The sequence below is a fragment of the Pleurodeles waltl genome, chromosome 5 (genome assembly GCF_031143425.1).
Source record: "Pleurodeles waltl isolate 20211129_DDA chromosome 5, aPleWal1.hap1.20221129, whole genome shotgun sequence".
Taxonomy (NCBI): Eukaryota; Metazoa; Chordata; class Amphibia; order Caudata; family Salamandridae; genus Pleurodeles; species Pleurodeles waltl.
The window spans coordinates 903909123-903926582 of record NC_090444.1 but is presented as its reverse complement, the minus strand read 5'-3'; the positions used below and the strand labels follow the sequence as shown (position 1 = coordinate 903926582).

Sequence of the window (17460 nt, the reverse complement as noted above, 5' to 3'; positions counted from 1 at the left end):
TTTATTATGGCATTTAGGACAGAATCGGAACGGGGTCCGTTCCATCAGTCTTGAAGTCGCACGCGGTCGGGCCGACCAGGCCCCGACGGGGGATTGAAATTACCCCGAAGGGCCACCGGAGCTCTTCAAGATTCGATGTCGATTTGTGCTAACCAACCCGATACCGAACGAAACAATACAGACGATTTTTTCCGAGATTCTAACTAACTTTCCGACCCGAAACACGGAGCGAAAAGGAACACGTCCGAACCCGATGGCGGAAAAAAACCAATCTAAGATGGAGTCGACGCCCATGCGCAATGGAACCGAAAGGGGAGGAGTCCCTCGGTCTCGTGACTTAAAAAGACTTCTTCGAAGAAAAACAACTTGTAACACTCCGAGCCCAACACCAGACGGCGGACTGTGCACAGCATGTGTATCTGCAGCTACACATGCCATCGAACATATATATATATCCCTGAGATAAACAGGCTTATGAAGCTGCATATCTCAATCACTATAATGGATCTGACTAGCTTTGAAAACCTATACCATTGTCTAAGAAGCTGGCCCTTTATGTGGTACGTGAATACTGTGTATAGGGCCCAGGGGTTCCCCAGTGAGTGGACAGGGCTTGCTATGCAATCTCAAAGGGCCCTATTTAGGGGTAGTGTGGTCGAGCAGCCATAGGATTAACACAGAGGAGTGCAAGACATCTACATATACACACAATAGTCAATGAGACATGACTCAAACAAAAAAAGAAACAGCCACACCAATTTATAAAAATAGCAAGTATCTTTATGCATGTTTAGGCATCAGAGAAAAATCGTTCAGGTAAGTACGTTTTTTAAATAGGAAATCTTTTCACTTTAAACAGTGGGCGAAGTGCAATTTCTGAGTTCGGCAATGTTATCCTATGAGAATATAAACAAGTTATGCAAACTGGTAGAGTACAGTGACTTACAAGACCAATCCCCAGGGGTGAAAGTGAGTAGTGGGCAAGTTCCAAGGCAACACCAGCGGTGCACCCTCAGTGGCACAGGGGCAGCCAGGTGCAGAGTGCAAAACAGCATTGGGTTCCGAATGTGCTCCAATGGAGATCAGCCACGGCTAAAAAAAGGCTGTAGGGTCTACTCATGAGGCCACTGGGGTGATCCAACTTCGGGGCTCGGGAACAGGTAAGACACTTTGGTCCTCTTCTCCACAGCGCAGGGGTGACTGGTGCAGAGGCGCCATGTTTTCTGGAGAGGTTGTGGTGGAGGGGGGCTGTGTGCAGAGGCTGCAGGTGTTATCAGGGAGTCCAGGCAAGGTGAAACCATGATGGATTTGGACTATGGAGAGCTGGGAGCCTTGTGGGTACTGCTGGTCCACTTCAACTCGGGTGGGAGAAGGCGGGTTCAGTAGTGACTTCAGATTTCAGGTTCCAGTGGCGACTTCAGATGTCAGGTTTTAGTGGTTCCAGAGGCTTCAGAGTGCCTTGTTTTGGAGTCTGCTGGAGAACAGGTCTGATGTTCACAGGAGGTCTGGAGTCTTTAAGGCAGGCAGTCCTTCTCGGTTTCTGGAGTCACAGCTGCAGGGGGAGTAAACTATGGTACAGATTTCGATGAGGGAAGCAAACAGGCTGGCCAGGTCGGTACCAGGTCAGCTGCTTCTTTTCTCCTCTTTTGCTTTTTAGGCTCTTCAGTGTCCTTGGTCTTCTTAGGTCATCAGGATATGCCTCTCTGGTTCCAGAAGCTTCCCAAAATACTGAATTTAGGGGTGTGAGGGTAGTATCCAATGGGCTACTGACCGTGGGGTCACTATGCCCCCATACAACCACTTCCTTTAGGAAGGAGGCATAACTCTGTCCCAGGATTCCTAGGTATGCCATCACAAAGATGACTACCTCTGAAATTTTGTGTCCACCTCGCAGTAGGCCACCTTAGGGGTGGTATTAGCCTGGGGTGGCACGTCTACCTGACTAGCTAATTTTCCCACCTGTCCAGGTGCCCTGGACGGGAGTGGTTGCTTCCTCTCCTGTGAGGAAGCTAGTCTTGTATTTCAAAGGCAGAAGTCCTTTGAGGCTTGCCACCTTAGTAAGGCTAACCAATAAGTGATCCGGTGGAAGGGGGCGTTACACCCTCTTTCCAGACAGGTGTTTGTTCCGAGCCTCCAAAGAGCACAGGCTCTCAACCTAGGGGGTCAGATTAGCACCTCATGTAGGAGTCTGGCAGAAACCAGTCAGTAAGCACACCAAAGGCTAGTAGGGTTTCATTTCAGGGGGCGTCTCTATGGTGCCCTCTGGGTGCAGGTATTGGTAAATCCAACACTGGCATCAGTGAGGGTTCACCAAACAGCAAATGCATTTAAAATGGCTTCCTTAGCAATTTCCTATGTCTGAGAATTAACAAAGACATAGCAGGGGCATATCTGCTCATGCAGATATGCCCTCACATGAAATATAATGCACCCTGCCTTAGGGCTGGAAGGCCTGCTAAATGGGTGACTTGCATATATTGCATGTACTGTTAGGGGACATGGCACACAGGATGTGTGCCATGCTGTGTTTTCACTTTTGTCTGCACCAAGACACATAGCCTGTAACAGCAGCCGGTCATGTGCTTGGTGAGGGGTCCCTTGGGGTGGCACAATTTGTGCTGCAACCCTTAGGGACCCTTTTTAATACCTCTGGCCTATGTACCAGGTGAACCATTTACTAGGGACTTACAGAGGGTGCTAAAGGACTTGCCAACTAGGGAAACAATTGCAGTTTAGGGAAAGAGATCTGGCACTGGGGACCTGGTTAGCAGGAACCCAGTACACTTTCACTCAAAACCACATCAGATACCAGGCAAAAAAGTGGGGCTAACCATTTTAAAAAGAGCCTACACATTGCCACAACTATAAAATGTTGATTGGACCAACTACTTATACAATGCAAGTTCCAATTCCTTATGCTATATAATCTTTAAAATTAACTAATTTACACTATGATAAAAGAACAGATAAAATACATGATGATTAACTTACAAAATATTTAAAAAATAAAATAGGCAACTGGCTTAGTCAATAGTCAATTCTAGTGACCTTTGGTATTCTCCTAAGGACCCTTAATAAAGAAATGGGACAAAAGCTTCAGTCTGGACCTACTAGTTGAGAATAAACTGAACTGTGTAGCTGTCTTTGAAAGTCAAATATATCTATATTTAGATTGTGTTTTGCACCTTTACAGAGCATTTCTCTGGTGACTAGCCAGCACTTATTCAGGAGTGCAAACATTTCTACAGAAGCAAACCTATCCAGAGGCGTCATATACTAAACGAGTAAGGCTACTAAACAACTGCCTTGTGCGCATCTTTAATTTCCAGAAGCCTACTACATATATGACTCAACATTGAGAGAATCGTAGGCAAAGGAAACCATTTGTCATTATTAATTTATTCTGGCCTGAACACTGGAAAAAGGGAATGTCGCCTGTACTTAAAAACATTCTAAAAATTTCAAATTTTGAATAAAACATTTTTAAAACGCTCAGTTTTGAAACGGGACTAGAACATAAAATGTCTGTAGGAAGAAACTGAACATAACATTTTACACTAATTGACAAAACTTCACTTGTTATATACATGGTTAAGTGTTCAGATATACTGCTTTTAGCACGAGATAGAAGCCATTAAAATCCTATAAAAAGCACAATATAAATAAAATGACAATGACATTCCCAAAGCCAGACTTAAAATCAACTAGCAGGAATTCTGATGTACTCAATGACACGAAGCAGGCACAAATAGGAAAACACTTGAAATAGTGCACTTGTGTGCAATACAAGTCCGTTTCTTTTAGGTCATTTCAGCAGCTCCCATTTGAAAGAAGAAAAAAAAGTCCTTTTTCATAATGTAAAGATGGGGTTACGTGGTTTTTCGAAATCCTTTTAGAATAGGGTATATATTTTCAAACGCTTCATATATTTCTCCTCGTACCTTTGCACCTAAAATAGATCAACAATTTCAACAAATTAAAAATCATTGTTTGTCATAAATACTACATTCCATGACAGAGTATTAAGAAAGACAGTTTTATGATATGTACTGAAGTACGGCCAGTGCACTGAATAGTTATGTCAACAAAATAGTCTACTTTCAAGAGCATGAACCCACTTTGGAACCTCAATCAATATACCCATCTACAACCAACAGCTTTAACAGGGTTAATGGTTGACAGAAATATTTAATAACCTGGTTCTGGGCCACACAACTAGAAATGAACAAGTTATTTATATTTGCTAACACCTTTTCTGGAAGAGACTGTAACTGCAGATACCTTATCTTAGAATATTCACCAGGTGTCAGACTGGCTCCATAAATGTTTGAGCATTCCCCTTGCTCACTGGTAGGTGGTGGTGTTTGCATCACACATGAGCGGTGTCACTATAGGTGCCACCCACCCCAGCATGCTGGCCTTGGTTCTTGACTGTTTTTCTTCACCAGAAGCACAGAGCCATGCTTAGGAGGAATGCCTAGTGTGCCAAAAGTTAGGTCCTCAAGGATCTCTTTTGGGAGAAGACAGTTTGTACAATGGGGATTATTAGTAGGGAATCTGCGGGCAGATAGAGTCTCTACTTGATAAGGAATTACCTAAACTAATTAACTTGTTCATCTGATAGAGACATCTAGCCACAGATTCCTTACCTTAGAATAGATACCAAAGCAATCACTCCCCGGACATGGGTTTGCGGATTGTTTTAAACTAAGGAGCCCTAGAGGACCCAACAGGCAAAATGCTATCTCACCAGACACAATTGTCGAGACTAGTGCTTAGCGAACGTGTGCAGTGATGCCCACGTAGCTCCCTGACCAGTCCAGGACTGGAACTCCTCTAGCTTACGCAGTAGTCGCAGCTTTAGCTCTGGTGGAATGAGCTCTTAAGTCCTCAGGGGGCTGATTTTTTCACAGCATATCTTAATGCAATGGATAATCCATTGTGAGAGCTTTCTTTTCTGAATTACCTTCCCTTTCTTTGCCCCTGCAAATTCAATAAAAAGTTAACTGTACACACAGAATTCTTTGGTATGATCAATGAAGAACGATAATACTCTTTTTGAATCCAAGCTGTAGAGTCTCTCCCTCTTTAGAAGGAGGAGGAGGTGGGGGCGGGGGGTAGTTAGGCAGGATGATCGTCTGCCTGACGTGGAAAGGTGTGATAACCTTTGGCAAAAAGAATGCTCAAGTTCTAAGAACCAGCGGCTTGTCTGGGAATAATGAAGTGAAGGGTTAATTTAAAACGCCTGCAATACGCTAACCGTACTAGCCACAAGGAAAGCAGTCTTGAGAATTAGTACAAATGTGGAACAAATGAGGAAAGTGAAAATTAAATTCAAGTCACATTGGGGGCATAATGCAGGGTGTGGGAGGAAACATAACATGTTGCAAACTTTTAAAGGAATCTAGTCATAACAGATGACTTAAATATGGAAGCTTGGTATGGCAACCACGTGAAGGCAGACATGGCAGACATATCCCTTAACTGTGCCCAAAGCAAAGTCTTGCCAGGCCAGGGATAGAATAAACAAGAGAACGTCCGACAAGGGTACAGACACAGGATCGTAGATGTACCCCAAGCCACAAACTTGTCCCACTGTCAGACAAATAGTTTTATTGGAGTAACGTCTGGCTGCCTGAATGGCGTACAGTTCAGGAGGGAGATCAAACACCCTCAACTGTCGTTGCTTAAGCTCCACAAGACTGTGGAGAGTGGACAGGTTTGAGGGCAGTACACTGTCCGGCTACTATGAAATGGGAAGCCTGACTGGAGGAGATGCTCATGCTCAGGAATCTGGGGTGTCATACTCTCCTTGCCCAGTCTGGAGCCATTAAGATGACTCGGGCCTGGTCGTCTTGAGAACTCTGGACAGGAGTGGTATCGTCAGGAAGGTGTATAGGAGTCCTGAGCTCCACTTGAGACAAAATATGTCTCTAAGCAAGATCCACCTTGGAAACTCTAGCACACAAAGTGCTGACATTGCACGTTCTCTGTGGCGGCGAACAGATCTAACCAAATCCTTCCCAATCTTGGAAGAGATATTGTGCCACCTCCAGATGGATATGCCATTTGTGCCATTTGATGCACTAGGCATCGACGGCGGAGCTTGTCTGCTCTGGTATTCAGACAGCCTGCCAGATATCGAATCACCAGGAATATGTCCAGACATTCCAGCTGTGTCCAGAGACTCTTGACATAGGGTCCATGACCCCCACCATGACCTGTTTGTCACAATAACACATGGCTGTGGATGTTGTCCATGAACACCCGATTGAGCCTTCCTCTTGATGGAAGGAACAAATGTTTGCAGTTTCAATAGGATGATGTGGAGCTGAGACTCTACTGGAGATCAAAGTCCTCTGATCTCCACCTCTTCCAGATGTCAGCCCAAACCCAGGAGTGGTGCATCTGTTTGCAGTGAGTTCTGGATTGTGAAGAGAAAGAGGTCTGCTGTCGACCAAAATTACGGCCCGGGAGCCACCACCGCAGGCGTTTCGCAGTTCCTTCCAGTACAGAGAGCAAGTTGGAGAGATTTCCCTAATGCTGTGCCCACTGGGTCTTCAAGTCACACTGCAGAGTACTCATATGCCAATGGGCATGTTTCACCAACAGGATGCAGGAGGTGATTAGACAGAAGCATCAGAGCCAGTCTCTCACTAAAATCCAGAATAAAGGCTGAAACATCAGTACTATAGCCCTAATATTCTGGACTTACTGTTCTAGAGGATAAATCTAAAACTGCACTCTATCCAGAACAGCTCAGATGAAAGGGAGCGCCTGAGAGGGAGTCAGGTGTGACTTTGGCACAATGATCACAAACCTCAGCAAGTATAAGGTCTGCTGTCATCTGAAGGTGGGTCACGACTGCCTGGGGGGTACCCGCCTTCAACAGCTCATCGTCAAGGTAGGGGAAGGATGGAATTAATGACCTCTGCAGATGAACTGCTACTACCCGCATCACCTTCGTGAACACCAGAGGGGTGCTTGCAATGCCATAAAGGAGCAATTTGAACTGAGCCTGTGGACAGGCATGATGGGAAAATGTGTCCTGCAAATCCAATGCTATAAAGCACATGAGCACCTAGCCTACTTACCTTTAGCTTCCACCCTGATCCAGCTGCTGCTGTTTTACCAAGCAACATCACTGCTGCCCGGGTTTCCCCACCCAGGTTTTCCTGCTCACCATTCTTCCTGCAAACAGAAGCCCGCCCACTCCAGGACCTACTTACAGTAGGCTGCAGCATGACCATGCTGCTGTTGCGCCATAAGCCCACCAAAAGCATGCCCATCTGCACCAGGACTGGGCCCAACGCCAGGAACCTCGGCCATGACTATCCAACACAACCCCATACAAACAGCTGCCACTGGAGCCAAACACACCACCACTACTACTCCTCCTCCTCCTCCTCCTCCTCTGCACCCTCAACAACACACATCAGCAAACAACTGCTGCTGTGCATCCCCCCAGCACCATGGAAGGACCTTTCTCCTGCTCCCATTGCGATTTTACCTGCAACACCTCAGACATTAACACCACTACCTGCAAACAACCGATACATCACCACCCCCACACCACCTGTTTGCCATGCTTCTCAACATCTGATCCCTCAAGAAACACGCCAACAAAACCTGGGACCTCCTCAACAGCAACACATCGGACCACCTCTTCCTGACCAAAACATGGCTCAACCCAGCCACCAACCCAGACTTTGCCACTGCCATCCTGCCTGCCTACAAAATCATACACCAGGAATGAACCCTCAAACCAGGCCAAGTACTTGCGATCATCTACAAACAATTGACTGCACCACCTCCAAGGACTCAAACACCAACTGTAAGGAAATGCCTCCTTGGCATGGTTACCCCCTGACTTTTTGCCTTTGCTGATGCTATGTTTTGAATTGAAAGTGTGCTGAGGCCTGCTAACCAGGCCCCAGCACCAGTGTTCTTTCCCTAACCTGTACTTTTGATTCCACAATTGGCACACCCTGGCATCCAGGTAAGTCCCTTGTAACTGGTACCCCTGGTACCAAGGGCCCTGATGCCAGGGAAGGTCTCTAAGGGCTGCAGCATATCTTATGCCACCCTGGGGACCCCTCACTCAGCACAGACACACTGCTTGTCAGCTTGTGTGTGCTGGTGAGAACAAAAACGAGTAAGTCGACATGGCACTCCCCTCAGGGTTCCATGCCAACCTCACACTGCCTATGCAGTATAGATAAGTCACCCCTCTAGTAGGCCTTACAGCCCTAAGGCAGGGTGCACTATACCATAGGTGAGGGCACCAGTACATGAGTACTGTGCCCCTACAGCATCTAAGCCAAACCTTAGACATTGTAAGTGCAGGGTAGCCATAAGAGTATATGGTCTGGGAGTCTGTCAAACACAGACTCCACAGCACCATAATGGCTACACTGAAAACTGGGAAGTTTGGTATCAAACTTCTCAGCACAATAAATCCACACTGATGCCAGTGTACATTTTATTGTGAAATACACCCCAGAGGGCACCTTAGAGGTGCCCCCTGAAACCTTAACCGACTATCTGTGTAGGCTGACTGGTTCCAGCAGCCTGCCACAAACGAGACATGTTGCTGGCCCCATGGGGAGAGTGCCTTTGTCACTCTGAGGCCAGTAACAAAGCCTGCACTGGGTGGAGATGCTAACACCTCCCCCAGGCAGGAGCTGTCACACCTGGCGGTGAGCCTCAAAGGCTCACCCCTTTGTGCCAGCACCGCAGGACACTCCAGCTGGTGGAGTTGCCCGCCCCCTCCGGCCACGGCCCCCACTTTTGGCGGCAAGGCCGGAGAAAATAATGAGAAAAACAAGGAGGAGTCACTGGCCAGTCAGGACAGCCCCTAAGGTGTCCTGAGCTGAAGTGACTAACTTTTAGAAATCCTCCATCTTGCAGATGGAGGATTCCCCAATAGGATTAGGGATGTGACCCCCTCCCCTTGGGAGGAGGCACAAAGAGGGTGTACCCACCCTCAGGGCTAGTAGCCATTGGCTACTAACCCCCCCAGACCTAAACACGCCCTTAAATTTAGTATTTAAGGGCTCTCCTGAACCTAAGAATTTAGATTCCTGAAACTACAAGAAGAAGACTGCTGAGCTGAAAAACCCCTGCAGAGGAAGAACAGAAGACACCAACTGCTTTGGCCCCAGTCCTACCGGCCTGTCTCCTGCCTTCCAAAGAAACCTGCTCCAGCGACGCTTTCCAAAGGACCAGCGACCTCTGAATCCTCAGAGGACTGCCCTGCTTCAAGAAAGACAAGAAACTCCCGAGGACAGCGGCACTGCTCCAAAAGAACTGCAACTTTGTTTCAAGGAGCAGATTTAAAGACCCCTGCAACTCCCCGCAAGAAGCGTGAGACTTGCAACACTGCACCCGGCGACCCCGACTCGACTGGTGGAGAACCAACACCTCAGGGAGGACCCTCCGGCGACTCCGAGACCGTGAGTAACCAAAGTTGTCCCCCCTGAGCCCCCACAGCGACGCCTGCAGAGGGAATCCCGAGGCTCCCCCTGACCGCGACTGCCTGAACTCCATTTCCCGACGGCTGGAAAAGACCCTGCACCCGCAGCCCCCAGCACCTAAAGGAACGGAACTCCTGTGCAGGAGGGACCCCCAGGAGGCCCTCTCCCTTGCCCAGGTGGTGGCTACCCCGAGGAGCCCCCCCCTTGCCTGCCTGCACCGCTGAAGAGATCCCTTGGTCTCTCATTGAAAACCCGACGCGTGTTTGCACACTGCACCCGGCCGCACCCGCGCTGCTGAGGGTGTACTTTTTGTGCTGACTTGTGTCCCCCCCGGTGCCCTACAAAACCCCCCTGGTCTGCCCTCCGAAGACGCGGGTACTTACCTGCTAGCAGACCGGAACCGGGGCACCCCCTTCTCTCCATTGAAGCCTATGTGTTTTGGGCACCTCTTTGACCTCTGCACCTGACCGGCCCTGAGCTGCTGGTGTGGTAACTTTGGGGTTGCTCTGAACCCCCAACGGTGGGCTACCTTGGACCCAAACCTGAGACTTGTAAGTGATTTACTTACCTGACAAAACTAACAAAAACTTACCTCCCCCAGGAACTGTGAAAATTGCACTGTGTCCACTTTTAAAACAGCTATTTGTGTTTTATGTGAAAAGTATATATGCTACTGTAATTATTCAAAGTTCCTAAAGTACTTACCTGCAATACCTTTCAAATGAGATATTACATGTAGAATTTGAACCTGTGGTTCTTAAAATAAACTAAGAAAATATATTTTTCTATAACAAATCCTATTGGCCTGGATTTGTCTCTGAGTGTGTGTTCCTCATTTATTGCCTGTGTGTATGTACAACAAATGCTTAACACTACTCCTTTGATAAGCCTACTGCTCGACCACACTACCACAAAATAGAGCATTAGTATTATCTCTTTTTGCCACTATCTTACCTCTAAGGGGAACCCTTGGACTCTGTGCATACTATTCCTTACTTTGAAATAGTGCATACAGAGCCAACTTCCTACATTGGTGGATCAGCGGTGGGGTACAAGACTTTGCATTTGCTGGACTACTCAGCCAATACCTGATCAAACGACAAATTCCAAAAATTGTCATTAGAACTTGATTTTTTTGCAATTTGAAATTTTTCTAAATTCTTAAAAGTCCTGCTAGGGCCTTGTGTTAGTCCCGGTTAGCATTTCCTTTTAGAGTTTAAAAGTTTTGTAAAAGTTTGAATTAGAACCTAGAACTAGTTTTAGATTCTTAAAAAGTATTCCAGCTTTTAGAAGCATAATGTCTAGTGCAGAGATGAATGTGGTGAAACTCGACACCACACCTTACCTCCATCTTAAGATGAGGGAGCTAAGGTCACTCTGTACACTAAAGAAAATAGTAATGGGCCCCAGACCTTCCAAACTACAGCTCCAGGAGCTGTTGGCAGAGTTTGAAAGAGCCAACCCCTCTGAGGATGGCAACACAGAGGATGATGATAGTGACTTGGAGGGTGATTCCCCCCTACCAGTCCTATCTAGGGAAGACAGGGCCTCTCAAGCCCTGACTCCACAAATCATAGTCAGAGATGCTGGTTCCCTCACAGGAGGGACCAACCTCTCTGAAATCACTGAGGATAACTCCAGTGAAGAGGACATCCAGTTAGCCAGGATGGCCAAAAGATTGGCTTTGGAAAGACAGATCCTAGCGATAGAGAGGGAAAGACAAGAGATGGGCCTAGGACCCATCAATGGTGGCAGCAACATAAATAGGGTCAGAGATTCTCCTGACATGTTGAAAATCCCTAAAGGGATTGTAACTAAATACGAAGATGGTGATGACATCACCAAATGGTTCACAGCTTTTGAGAGGGCTTGTGTAACCAGAAAAGTGAACAAATCTCACTGGGGTGTTCTCCTTTGGGAAATGTTCACATGAAAGTGTAGGGATAGACTCCTCACACTCTCTGGAAAAGATGCAGAATCTTATGACCTCATGAAGGGTACCCTGATTGAGGGCTTTGGATTCTCCACTGAGGAGTATAGGATTAGATTCAGGGGGGCTCAAAAATCCTCGAGCCAGACCTGGGTTGACTTTGTAGACTACTCAGTAAAAACACTAGATGGTTGGATTCAAGGCAGTGGTGTAAGTAATTATGATGGGCTGTACAATTTATTTGTGAAAGAACACCTATTAAGTAATTGTTTCAATGATAAACTGCATCAGAATCTGGTAGACCTAGGACCAATTTCTCCCCAAGAATTGGGAAAGAAGGCGGACCATTGGGTCAAGACTAGGGTGTCCAAAACTTCCACAGGGGGTGACCAAAAGAAAGGGGTCACAAAACCTCCCCAGGGGAAAGGTGGTGAGACAGCCAAAAACAAAAATAGTAAAGAGTCTTCTACAGGCCCCCAAAAACCTGCACAGGAGGGTGGGCCCAGAGCCTCTTCACAAAACAATTCTGGGTACAAGGGTAAAAACTTTGATCCCAAAAAGGCCTGGTGTCGTAGCTGTAGTCAGTCTGGACACCAAACTGGAGACAAGGTCTGTCCCAAGAAAGATACCACTTCTAACTCCACTCCAGCTAAAACTGGAATAGCCAGTCTCCAAGTGGGATCAACAGTGTGCCCAGCGCAAATCAGGTGTCACACTGAAGCTACATTAGTCTCTGAGGGTGGGGTGGATTTAGCCACACTGGCTGCCAGGCCCCCTAACATGCAAAAATACAGGCAGCAGCTCTTAATTAATGGGACAAGTGTAGAGGGCCTGAGGGATACAGGTGCCAGTGTCACTATGGTGACAGAGAAACTGGTTTCCCCTGGCCAATACCTGGCTGGACAAACTTATCCAGTCACCAACGCTGACAATCAGACTAAAGTACATCCCATGGCTATGGTAACTTTAGAGTGGGGAGGGGTCAATGGCCTGAAACAGGTGGTGGTCTCCTGAAATATCCCAGTAGACTGTTTGCTTGGAAATGACCTGGAGTCCTCAGCATGGGCTGAGGTAGAACTGAAAACCCATGCAGCCATGCTGGGTATCCCTGAACTGGTGTGTGTCAAGACAAGGGCACAGTGCAAGGCACAGGGTGAAAAAGTAGAGCTGGAGTCTGGAAGAAAGGCCCAGCCTACCAAGAGAAAAGGAAAGTCAGCTGGGAAACCAGCTGCAACACAACAAGAAAAAGAGAGCCTCTCTTCTCAGGAAGAAGTTCTGCCCTCTGAGGGAACTGAGCCTATGGAGCTGGAACCTTATCAGGTTGAGCTCTTGGGCCCAGGGGGACCCTCAAGGGAAGAGTTGTGTAAGGGACAAGAAACCTGTCCCTCTCTTGAAGGCCTTAGGCAGCAAGCTGCTGAAGAGTCCAAAGGCAAGAAAAATGGAACACATAGGGTCTATTGGGAAGATGGACTCCTGTACACTGAGGCAAGAGATCCCAAACCTGGTGCCACTAGGAGAGTGGTAGTGCCTCAGGGGTTCAGAGAGTTCATTCTGACCTTAGCCCATGATATTCCCCTTGCTGGGCATTTGGGACAAACCAAGACGTGGGAGAGGTTAGTCAACCACTTCTACTGGCCCAACATGTCCCAGAAGGTTAAGGAGTTTTGCACCTCCTGTCCCACCTGTCAAGCCAGTGGTAAGACAGGTGGACATCCAAAGGCCCCCCTCATTCCACTTCCAGTGGTGGGGGTCCCCTTTGAAAGAGTGGGTGTGGACATAGTGGGTCCACTTGAACCTCCCACAGCCTCAGGAAATATGAACATCCTAGTAGTAGTGGATCATGCTACTAGGTATCCTGAAGCTATTCCCCTTAGGTCGACTAATGCCCCTGCAGTAGCCAAGGCCCTCATTGCTATCTTTACCAGGGTGGGCTTCCCTAAGGAGGTGGTGTCTGACAGAGGTACCAACTTCATGTCAGCATACCTAAAACACATGTGGAATGAGTGTGGAGTGACTTATAAGTTCACTACACCATATCATCCACAAACTAATGGCCTTGTTGAGAGATTCAACAAGACATTAAAGGGCATGATCATGGGGCTCCCAGAAAAACTCAAAAGGAGATGGGATGTCCTCTTGCCATGTCTGCTTTTCGCTTACAGGGAGGTGCCTCAGAAGGGAGTAGGGTTCTCACCCTTTGAACTTCTGTTTGGCCAACCAGTAAGGGGACCACTAGCTCTTGTGAAAGAAGGCTGGGAGAGACCTCTTCATGAGCCTAAACAAGACATAGTGGACTATGTACTTGGCCTTCGCTCAAGGATGGCAGAGTACATGGAAAAGGCAAACAAAAACCTTGAGGCCAGCCAACAGCTCCAGAAGTGTTGGTATGACCAAAAGGCTGCACTGGTTGAATTTCAACCAGGGCAGAAAGTCTGGGTTTTGGAGCCTGTGGCTCACAGGGCACTTCAGGACAAATGTAGTGGCCCTTACCCAGTGCTAGAGAGGAAGAGTCAGGTCACCTATCTGGTAGAACTGGGCACAAGCAGGAGCCAAAGAGGGTGATCCATGTGAACCGCCTTAAGCTCTTCCATGACAGGGCTGATGTAAATCTGTTAATGGTAACAGATGAGGATCAGGAAGCAGAGAGTGAGCCTCTCCCTGATCTTCTGTCATCAGACCCTAAAGATGGCTCAGTAGATGGAGTGATCTATTCAGACACCCTCTCTGGCCAACAGCAAGCTGACTGTAGGACGGTCCTGCAACAGTTTGCTGAGCTCTTTTCCCTAACCCCTGGTCAGACACACCTGTGTACCCATGATGTGGACACAGGAGACAGCATGCCTGTCAAAAACAAAATATTCCGACAGTCTGATCAAGTTAAGGAAAGCATCAAGGTGGAAGTCCACAAGATGCTGGAATTGGGAGTAATGGAGTACTCTGACAGCCCCTGGGCTAGCCCAGTGGTCTTAGTCCCCAAACCTCACACCAAAGAAGGAAAGAGAGAGATGAGCTTTTGTGTGGACTACAGAGGACTTAACTCTGTCACCAAGACAGACGCCCATCCCATTCCTAGAGCTGATGAGCTGATTGATAAATTAGGGGCTGCCAAATTCTTAAGTACCTTTGACTTAACAGCAGGGTACTGGCAAATCAAAATGGCCCCTGGAGCAAAAGAAAAGACAGCATTCTCCACACCTGATGGGCATTATCAGTTCACTGTTATGCCCTTTGGTTTAAAGAATGCCCCTGCCACCTTCCAAAGGTTGGTGAATCAAGTCCTTGCTGGCTTGGAGTCCTTCAGTGCAGCTTATCTTGACGATATTGCTGTCTTTAGCTCCAACTGGCAGGATCACCTGGTCCACCTGAAGAAGGTTTTGAAGGCTCTGCAATCTGCAGGCCTCTCTATCAAGGCATCCAAATGCCAGATAGGGCAGGGAACTGTGGTTTACTTGGGACACCTTGTAGGTGGAGGCCAAGTTCAGCCACTCCAGCCTAAGATCCAGACTATTCTGGACTGGGCAGCTCCAAAAACCCAGACTCAAGTCAGGGCATTCCTTGGCTTGACTGGGTACTATAGGAGGTTTGTGAAGGAATATGGATCCATTGTGACAGCCCTCACAGAACTCACCTCCAAGAAAATGCCCAAGAAAGTAAACTGGACTGTAGAATGCCAACAGGCCTTTGACACCCTGAAACAAGCAATGTGCACAGCACCAGTTCTAAAAGCTCCAGATTACTCCAAGCAGTTCATTGTGCAGACAGATGCCTCTGAACATGGGATAGGGGCAGTTTTGTCCCAAGCAAATGATGATGGCCTTGACCAGCCTGTTGCTTTCATTAGCAGGAGGTTACTCCCCAGGGAGCAGCGTTGGAGTGCCATTGAGAGGGAGGCCTTTGCTGTGGTTTGGTCCCTGAAGAAGCTGAGACCATACCTCTTTGGTACTCACTTCCTAGTTCAGACTGACCACAGACCTCTCAGATGGCTGATGCAAATGAAAGGTGAAAATCCAAAACTGTTGAGGTGGTCCATATCCCTACAGGGAATGGACTTTATAGTGGAACACAGACCTGGGACTGCCCATGCCAATGCAGATGGCCTTTCCAGGTTCTTCCACTTAGAAAATGAAGACTCTCTTGGGAAAGGTTAGTCTCATCCTCTTTCGTTTGAGGGGGGGGGGGGGGGGGTTGTGTAAGAAAATGCCTCCTTGGCATGGTTACCCCCTGACTTTTTGCCTTTGCTGATGCTATGTTTTTAATTGAAAGTGTGCTGAGGCCTGCTAACCAGGCCCCAGCACCAGTGTTCTTTCCCTAACCTGTACTTTTGATTCCACAATTGGCACACCCTGGCATCCAGGTAAGTCCCTTGTAACTGGTACCCCTGGTACCAAGGGCCCTGATGCCAGGGAAGGTCTCTAAGGGCTGCAGCATATCTTATGCCACCCTGGGGACCCCTCACTCAGCACAGACACACTGCTTGTCAGCTTGTGTGTGCTGGTGAGAACAAAACGAGTAAGTCGACATGGCACTCCCCTCAGGGTGCCATGCCAACCTCACACTGCCTATGCAGTATAGATAAGTCACCCCTCTAGTAGGCCTTACAGCCCTAAGGCAGGGTGCACTATACCATTGGTGAGGGCACCAGTACATGAGTACTGTGCCCCTACAGTGTCTAAGCCAAACCTTAGACATTGTAAGTGCAGGGTAGCCATAAGAGTATATGGTCTGGGAGTCTGTCAAACACGGACTCCACAGCACCATAATGGCTACACTGAAAACTGGGAAGTTTGGTATCAAACTTCTCAGCACAATAAATGCACACTGATGCCAGTGTACATTTTATTGTGAAATACACCCTAGAGGTCACCTTAGAGGTGCCCCCTGAAACCTTAACCGACTATCTGTGTAGGCTGACTGGTTCCAGCAGCCTGCCACAACCGAGACATGTTGCTGGCCCCATGGGGAGAGTGCCTTTGTCACTCTGAGGCCAGTAACAAAGCCTGCACTGGGTGGAGATGCTAACACCTCCCCCAGGCAGGAGCTGTCACACCTGGCGGTGAGCCTCAAAGGCTGGCACCCCTTTGTGCCAGCACCGCAGGACACTCCAGCTAGTGGAGTTGCCCGCCCCCTCCGGCCACGGCCCCCACTTTTGGCGGCAAGGCCGGAGAAAATAATGAGAAAAACAAGGAGGAGTCACTGGCCAGTCAGGACAGCCCCTAAGATGTCCTGAGCTAAAGTGACTAACTTTTAGAAATCGATTCCCCAATAGGATTAGGGATGTGACCCCCTCCCCTTGGGAGGAGGCACAAAGAGGGTGTACCCACCCTCAGGGCTAGTAGCCATTGGCTACTAACCCCCCAGACCTAAACACGCCCTTAAATTTAGTATTTAAGGGCTCCCCTGAACCTAAGAATTTAGATTCCTGAAACTACAAGAAGAAGAAGACTGCTGAGCTGAAAAACCCCTGCAGAGGAAGAACAGAAGACAACAACTGCTTTGGCCCCAGTCCTACCGGCCTGTCTCCTGCCTTCCAAAGAAACCTGCTCCAGCGACGCTTTCCAAAGGACCAGCGACCTCTGAATCCTCAGAGGACTGCCCTGCTTCAAGAAAGACAAGAAACTCCCGAGGACAGCGGCACTGCTCCAAAAGAACTGCAACTTTGTTTCAAGGAGCAGATTTAAAGACCCCTGCAACTCCCCGCAAGAAGCGTGAGACTTGCAACACTGCACCCGGCGACCCCGAATCGACTGGTGGAGAACCAACACCTCAGGGAGGACCCTCCGGTGACTCCGAGACCGTGAGTAACCAAAGTTGTCCCCCCTGAGCCCCCACAGCGACGCCTGCAGAGGGAATCCCGAGGCTCCCCCTGACCGCGACTGCCTGAACTCCATTTCCCGACGGCTGGAAATGACCCTGCACCCGCAGCCCCCAGCACCTAAAGGAACGGAACTCCTGTGCAGGAGTCACCCCCAGGAGGCCCTCTCCCTTGCCCAGGTGGTGGCTACCCCGAGGAGCCCCCCCCGTGCCTGCCTGCACCGCTGAAGAGATCCCTTGGTC

At 48.3% G+C, this 17460-nt stretch overlaps 1 protein-coding gene across 3 annotated transcripts in view; it reads right to left on the bottom strand.

Moving 5' to 3' along the window:
* Window positions 1–3380: 3380 nt before the first annotated feature.
* TBP (TATA-box binding protein) overlaps window positions 3381–17460 on the bottom strand; it is a 187926-nt gene continuing 173846 nt past the window's right edge. For all 3 annotated transcript variants that reach the window (XM_069235022.1, XM_069235023.1, XM_069235024.1), the window contains exon 8: window positions 3381–3949. In XM_069235022.1, coding sequence (XP_069091123.1) covers window positions 3870–3949 — 80 coding nt within the window. In that variant the 3' untranslated portion in view covers window positions 3381–3869. The remainder of the gene's footprint in view (window positions 3950–17460) is intronic.